This window comes from Mus musculus, chromosome 6, assembly GCF_000001635.26.
Source record: "Mus musculus strain C57BL/6J chromosome 6, GRCm38.p6 C57BL/6J".
Lineage (NCBI taxonomy): Eukaryota > Metazoa > Chordata > Mammalia > Rodentia > Muridae > Mus > Mus musculus.
In genome coordinates, this window is record NC_000072.6 from 18,846,681 (window position 1) to 18,854,619 (window position 7,939).

At 42.1% G+C, this 7,939-nt stretch overlaps 1 protein-coding gene across 1 annotated transcript; it reads left to right on the forward strand.

Moving 5' to 3' along the window:
• Positions 1–1,954: 1,954 nt before the first annotated feature.
• Lsm8 (LSM8 homolog, U6 small nuclear RNA associated) lies at positions 1,955–7,372 on the forward strand. The gene is made up of 4 exons (NM_133939.1): positions 1,955–2,083; positions 2,946–2,986; positions 4,956–5,083; positions 6,921–7,372. The coding sequence occupies exons 1-4, from the start codon at positions 2,053–2,055 to the stop codon at positions 7,009–7,011; spliced, it is 291 nt and encodes a 96-aa protein (NP_598700.1). The 5' UTR covers positions 1,955–2,052; the 3' UTR covers positions 7,012–7,372.
• Positions 7,373–7,939: the final 567 nt, after the last annotated feature.

Genomic DNA, 7,939 nt, shown 5'->3' on the forward strand with positions numbered 1-7,939 from the left:
CAACAGAGAAAAAGAAGACACCAGTATCTCTAAGCACACTCGTCCACGCCTGGACTTGTACAACCAGCCAAGCCAAACGCTATTTCCTGACGGGGTCGGATTCCACATCGACTCCCTTCCTCCTGAAAAACAATTTGCCTGACGGCGGCGATTAGTGACAAGTCAAAAGCACCCTTAGGTGGCCAGCCTACTCCAAACGTTGGCCACTCGGAGGCGCAAAAGGTCTGCCACTGACCCTTTCTGACCTCCACCGACTGGTTGTGGGCTCTGACCCGCACCTCCTTCCAATGCTCCAGAGTCAGAGAAAGGGGAGTGAACACAGATTGTCCCATTTCTAGAAAAACAGTAGTCACAACAAGAGCGGACACGAGACTAAGACAAAAAAAAAGAAACCAGAAGAATCAGATGGCCTCTCCAAGGCCGGCCAATTGAGACCCTCTGCACGAGGTGGGACTCGAACCCACGATCCCGTGACCAGACGCGAGGTGGGACTCGAACCCACGGTCTCGCAACAAGGTGCGAGGTGGGACTCAAACCCACGATCTCGCAACAAAACACGAGGTGGGACTCGAACCCACGATCTCGCAACTGGGCACGAGGTGGGACTCGAACCCACGATCTCGCAACCCCAAATGGTCTCTTGGCCTTCAGAGGGGTCCACCAGGCGTCCCTGATCCTCCCCTGTTCCTCCTAGGACGTCTCCCAGGGTGAACGGACGGTGGACACCTGGACACGTCTATCCTTATCCACCCCGCACTCCCTCTCGGAGTGCGGTCTCACTGAGCATCCGCAAAACTGAAACTGCGATCGCACCAAACTTAGAAACAGAACACAGACATCAGAACACAGACATCAGACCAAAGCAGAACAAAGAATCTTACCTCTAAGTGGGTCTAGGACCTCTGGGTGGTCGCGCTGTTTCCCGGCCAATGCACCAAATGAAAGACCCTCGAAGGGAGACCCTCCCTCAGACACTTAAGTCCCGGGACAGCCGCGTACCCAAGAAGACACTGAGACCATACATAAAATGTAGAAGGTAAGATTTAATAAAGTAGCAACAACATGAAAGCACACAGACCAGAGCTCTGGGGTCGAAATAAAGCAGCAACAGAAAGCACACAGAGCTCTGGGGTCGAAACTCATACACCTTTGCACAGGGTAGAGGAGTCTCGACGGTCAGCCAAAATTTTTCACAGGCTTATATAGTAAAACTCAAAGGGGGAGAACTGGGCAGGGAAAGTACAAGTTTACATCACTAGGGAGTTCTGCCAAAGGAATCTATGTAACTAAGGAGTCATGTCCTATCAAGGAACCTACGTAACTAAGGAGTACCTGGTTCATTTTGAGGTTGTTCCAGGAAGCCTTTATCTCAAAAATGTTTTCTAGATGGGAGGGGGTGGGCTCCGAGGTAAAAAGTTCATGTTCTTACAAGAGGCCAGTAATTTTTCATTCTTCAACACTAACATTCTGTATACAGTTGGATTCTCCGAAAATGCACATCATGGAGCTACAATATGCTCCCTTTGTACTGGGCTATTTGGCTTTTTAAACTTTTCTGGCTCACGCGTGAGAAAGCTAGAACTCCCTCCACCCTGCATCTATGTCGCCTATGAGAACAAAGAATCTCTCTCCTTCAGTAGCCAATGCTACCATCTTCATGTCGTGTGTCTTCCGGCAGAAAGTGTCTTCCCACACTACCTTTAGTAACTACCACAGTGTCTTCCCGTCCGCTAGAGCCTCCTTCCAGGCTCTCCTTCCAGCCCACCTTCAGTGACCTCTCCATAAACTGCCTGTCCCCGCCTTGGTCTCGGCGTGCGAGCGCCGCCCAGAAGCCCGGCGGAAACACACTGCGCATGCCCACTAGTCAGCCCCGCCCGGCTTCCTGTTTGGCCGGCTCCTTTCCGTCCCTGATTCGTCGCCGCTGAGGCCTCAGAGTCTCGCGGTCTTTGCGTTCGCCAGCGGGCGCGAAGCTGTCCGGGTTTCTGTCGGGCGGTGTTTTGTCTCCTCGTTGCCGAGCCCTCGCAGATTCCCGGGACCTCCGGGCCCAGCAGCATGACGTCTGCTTTGGAGAACTACATCAACCGTATCCTCCGGCGGGCTGCTGCGACCGCTCAGGCGGCGGCGGGGGCGGGAGGGAGCACGGGAGGCCCGGAGTGGTGGGCGGTGGGCGGAGGACCCGGGGTCGGGGTTCGTGGAGGGAGCTCCCGGCCGGCCTCGGGGCTTTTTGCACCCACAGCACAGATCTCGGTGTAGTTCGAACTTCTCTGCACACGGCCTTTGATCGTGTGTCCCAACATCCGGAATAAGATGCACTGTTTTCCTAAGAACTCTGCGTTTGCAGGTCCCCCAAGCAGAGATAGCATACAACAGATAGATGCTTCTCAGATTTGGGCTTCAGGTCCCATACCTCTGCTTGAAATCTTGTCATGGTGTTTAGAGAGTGGCGAGTAGCTTTTAAAAGCCCGGTTGAATTTTTTAAGTTAGAATTGCTGTTCTAAAGTCGGGGCAAAACCTAAGACACATAGTTAAATACAGAGAGCTTTTAATGATACAAGAATTATTGGTACTTGATGGCATTAATTATGACAGAGTCTTGGATGAGAAGGTCCTTTACTTGCATAAAGTAATTCAACATTAATTAGCACTCACCTAGTTTTTATTTTAAAGCTTAAGAAATGAGTCTGCCTGACTCAGTGTCATAGGTTGGAAACACTGCTGTTTAAACCAGAGTCAAGCGGTCACATACCCTTCTCCCATGTGATGAACTGTTTTCGAGGTACAATTGAAACAAGTTTAAAAACTTCAGTTTTCTCCCTCAAGAGCAGTGGCAGTGTGGAATCTTGATTCTGTCTCTTCTTTCCTTTTTAAGTAATTGGAACTCTTTCCAGGCTGAAAGTTTTCAGGTTGTATTCTTTAAGAAATACGTTCCTTGACTCGGTTCTCAGGGACTGTGGCTGTTATTACTTCTGATGGCAGAATGATTGTGGTGAGTGACATTTCCGTTTTTCTCTTTCCTTAGGCTTATTGATTGCAAATTTGAGGTAACATTTCTGGCCTAGTGTTCAGGCACCACAGCACACCTAGTTCACTGCTCTTATGATTCACCCATTGATTCATCCATTTAACCTTAGTCTCTTGGCTACCTGTACAGATTCTCTAATCAACCTTGAAGGCCTCTGATCTGAAATGGAGAGCTGTGCAATAGCTGATTGGTTTTCTTCTTGTGTCTCTTCCTTATGCCATTAGAGACCTTAAACGATTTACATATTATGTGTATGCCCCAATAAATTGCTTATCGACGAGGTGATTTAATCTGAGAAGTGTGTCTTCAGTGATTTCATTGTTCTTCCAAAAATAATAAATGGTTTTGGAAACTTCAAGTTAGCTATGACTTCACTGGTGGTACAATCTTTGGGACCATTGCCTTGTCTATCATCTTTGATTGAAATATTTCCTGTATGAAATTTAATCCCATGTTATCCCATTCTGTGATTTTTTTTTTAAGATTTATTTTTGCTCATGTTTGTTCATGTATGTTTGTGTGAATATCTGCTGTATGTGTGGGGGTACACTACACAAGAAGGCCAGAAGAACTAGAGTTGCAGGTCTTTGTGAGCCACAATGTATGGGTGCTTTGGAGATCAGTATGTACTCTTAACCACTGAGCCATCAGAGCTCCTTAATTTTATTAATCCTTTTATTGTTTTTCATAGGCCATACCAGTCAAAGTGACAAAGACTAAATGCATATCATGTGCTAAGTATCTTGTGTGTTATTTAGTCTGACATACAGCCTTGTGAAGAATTACCACTAAGCCTCATGTTTAAATATCTTGTTTCTGTTACAAAAGGTTTACAGAGGGAAAGCGGAACAAAAGTATTGACATTGATTAGTTCTATCTTATCACAAAGTCGCCTGATAAAATATTTGTGTATAAAATGAAGGTGAGAGGACTTTTCTGGGGTTTTATGATAACTACTGTTTACCAACTACTATAGTAAATAGTCTAAGTTTTTCTTTCCAGTTTCTAGACTCCAAGTTTCTATTTATTCTGATTCTATATAGTTATTTGGATCATAAGTTTAATGGCTGACCCAAGAGATTACCCAGTCAAATCCAAAATAAGCAATTTCTTCAGAAACTTGAATAGCATCTGTAATACTATATTTTCCTAGAACCATACAGTTTTTCCTGCGTATTTCCTTCAGCTTAAGTTTCTGATTATTTCAGTTCTAATATGTCTACTGTAATATTGAGAGAATTCAGTTTGACATACACACAAGACACAGTGTTGGCAGCAAGGAGATATGAAATATTAACTGTAAGTATCACCTAGTTTACAGTAACACTGTTTACAACAAAGGAGTGTAGTTACTTTGTAATCTGGCTCTGGAGCTGTTTACCATCCATGAAATCAATCTTGAGCCATTTTTTCCTGGAGCATCAGCTGCTTTATTTGAAGTGGGCAAAACAAATGCTGACTGGAAAGATGAAGGAAAGTAGAGGTGATTCATGGAGTGTATTTCTTCAGTCCAGGACCTTTCTGGAAGAAGCAATATACAGTGATCTTTTGCACTGATGGTTTGTGGTTCACCTTATTAACTTAAAAAAAAAATCATTTCCCCTTAAATCTGTCCTGTTTTGGTTCATTCTTAAGTGCTAGTTCCTAGACCGTGTGAGGTCACTTACTTTAAGAATACTGGTGCCTGCCTGTCCCTTGCAACTCCCAACAACTCTACAACAGTGAGATTGATGGTACAGGTTTTCCCCATCATAAAACAAGTAGGAGGATAAGCTCTGTGTCGTGGAATACTTCTGGACTACAGAAGATAGTTTATCTTCTTTTGGACAGAAAGGAAGACATAAGTACTTGGCTGACAACTGAAATGGTTTGATTTATATATTCAGGACCACATTATTTTTTGTTTTCTTTTTCTTTTTTTTTTTCTTTTCAGGGAACACTAAAAGGTTTTGACCAGACCATTAACTTGATTTTGGATGAAAGCCATGAGCGGGTGTTCAGCTCTTCACAGGGAGTAGAACAAGTGGTGTTGGGGTTATACATTGTGAGGGGCGACAATGTGTAAGTACATAAGTCATTTTGAGTACATTTGTGCTACTGGTATGTTTGCTTTATGGAAGAGAGAGTTTCTCCAACATACATGATGCCATATGTATCATAGAATTGTGCACTTAACTTGTTTTGTAGGTAGAGCTTATCTTATATATAATTCTAAATGCTGTATGTTTAGATGCCTCAGGGGTCAACTAAAGTGATCTCACAAACAGTTGCCTACTGAGATTTCCTGTGTCTTTACTTATTTGAGAATCGGGGTTTGAACCTAGAATCTTGTACATGGGAACAGGCAGTCTACTACTGAGCTGCGGTCTCTCTTTTTACATCTTGAGACCAGACCTTCCTAAGTTGCTCAGACTGACTTTCAACTTTAGGTTCCCCTACAACCGCAGCCTCCTAGTAGCCTAAACCATCATTGTGTGTGCCCAGATATGTCCACAAAGGGCCCTGCTTTTTCATCACATTTCTTAAAGAGGCTTCTTAACGATTTGGAAAATATCTTTTAAAAAATCTCCCATTTGAATTATTTTAAATGGTCCACGCTCATTTAACTGTTACTATTTTTAGTGTAGTGGATGTACTTAATGTGTGCCACGATGCACCTATTGTTTTGTTGAATTAGGACCCTGACAGTGTAGTTTGAGAAAGGCTGTAACCATTTCGAGCAGTGCTCTTCACAGTCACTTTTTCTAATGATGGGAAGCCTCACGCCTCAGCATTTTCCACTGTTACAGCTACTTGCTTTGTATAGCTGTGGTGTGTTTGAAAAGCGGCTGGTGACCAAAGAACTAATTTAAAAATTGATTTTGGGGTTATGTAGTTTGTTTGTTTGGTTTTGGTTTCTGAGGATAACCAGGCTGACCTGGAACTTGTTACCAACCCAGATTTACTTCATTTTCCTTTAGCTTCCCAGGTGTTAGCATTATACATGTAATCTACCTCCTGTGGCTAACATTTAAGTTTAAATACTATGAATAGTCAAAATATGACTAGAGGACAGCAAAAGACGTTAGTAACTAGGTGGTTTGAAGGGCTCCGTAAGATGTAGGGAAGAGACACTGAACTTACTTTGTGGATATGCTTAAGATTAATTTATTAATACTGTACACTTATTTTAAAATGAACACATGCTCTAGGCACTTAACTTTATCTGAAAACTGTATTTTGGTAAATATGATCAACTGATCCTTAATTAAAATTGTGTTTACAATCTATAAAATAGTCTCTGGAGATGACTTTTGGCTTAGATTATAACGTGAGTTATAAAGAGTGATCCAGAGCAGAGGGCCAGGTCCTCTGACCACAGCAGTACTGATGAAACACTGGGGGTGTGTGGACTGATGATTACGGTGCCTCCTGGGTCTATGTACAAAAAATAATTCAGAATTAAACATTTACCCTAAACCTGCTGGGACTAGAGCCTGCTTTCAGGAACCCATGAAAACAGTTTTAAGAATTTTTGCTAATAAATGGATTAGGGTCTTGTTAGTAGCTTGCAATTAGCCCCACTACCCCATGGAGACTTTTGTTTGCCTCATATAAATGCTGCAGATCAGATGTCAGTTTTCCAAAGAGCTGATGTTCAGACTCTTCACAGTATCTCTTTACATATGTTCCTGTCCTACCTTCACATTACTTCTTGAGTCCCATGACATGGGTAATTCAGTTCACTTAGTGATGAGATGAAATGGCTTTTGTTTCCTACCTTGTATTTTTGCTGCACCTTCTCAGTTCCACATGTTTAAGAAGCATGAAACAAGATGCTGTAGTTAATGAGACTTTAGAAATGTATGTCAATTTATTTTAGAAATGTTTTGACTCTTTTTTCTCATATTAATAACAGAGCAGTCATTGGGGAAATAGATGAAGAGACGGATTCTGCACTCGACTTGGGGAACATCCGAGCAGAGCCTCTGAACTCCGTAGCACACTGAGACCTCAGTGTGTAGTGAGATGTGTGTAAATCCTGTACAGAAGCGTCTGTCCTGAGAGTGATGTTTAGGGTTTTTATGAGTGTGTAATTGTGCAGTTTGACTTCATGTTGGTACACTGTAATATGTAATTTAAATATTTCTACATTTTTTATTGGGAAACATTGCCTAAATTAATAAATGTGGTTGGCTGGTTTATTTTTCTACCAAATGATACAAAAATCTAAGGATCATTTGAAAACTTAGAAAATACCATTACTTTTGGTAATTTAATATTTATGGGAAATTGGCTGTAAAGAGAACTTAGACTATTATTGTAACTTATACTAATGCAAATAATAGTAATAAAAGACACATTTCTTTTTGTGGTTTTCTTTTCTTTCCTTTTTTTTTTTTTAGAAATACCAGATAGTAAATGGCCGTCTACAGGTAACTGTCATAGAGTTTATCCCAATGTGGTACAGTTCTCCAGTAGTTGGAAAAATTGTGTCTAAATTTTTAGATGCCTGTTAAGGTCACAAGATTTGGTTTCTGAAAGAAGATTTTGTGAATGTTAAATGCCATTGTACTACTGAATTTTTTTAAACTAGAGTGAGGAATATCTCTATTCAAAGAGCTTTTGTTTAATGTGGGAAATTAGTTAAATCAAGAGCAGTGCTCTCTGCTGTCTCTCATTACTTAGTCCATGAGGCAACTTTTGTTGTTTTGTTTTTTGTTTTTTTGTTTTGTTTGTTTTCTCAAGACAGGGTTTTTCTGTGTAGCCCTAGCTGTCCTGGAACTCACTTTGTACACCAGGCTGGCCTTGAACTCAGAAATCCGCCTGCCTCTGCCTCCCAAGTGCTAGGATTAAAGGCATGCACCATCACCTCCCGGCTCCGTGAGGCTACTTTGATAAACTTTTTAAAAATATTCATAGAAACAGTGCTGTAAG

Excerpts from the sequence above, each read along its gene's own strand:
- Lsm8 (NM_133939.1), top strand. The coding sequence starts at position 2,053 with ATGACGTCTGCTTTGGAGAACTACATCAACC. Across the intron at positions 2,084-2,945 it reads TTTGGAGAACTACATCAACC|GGACTGTGGCTGTTATTACT; the intron begins GTATCCTCCGGC and ends CTCGGTTCTCAG. Across the intron at positions 2,987-4,955 it reads CTGATGGCAGAATGATTGTG|GGAACACTAAAAGGTTTTGA; the intron begins GTGAGTGACATT and ends TTTTCTTTTCAG.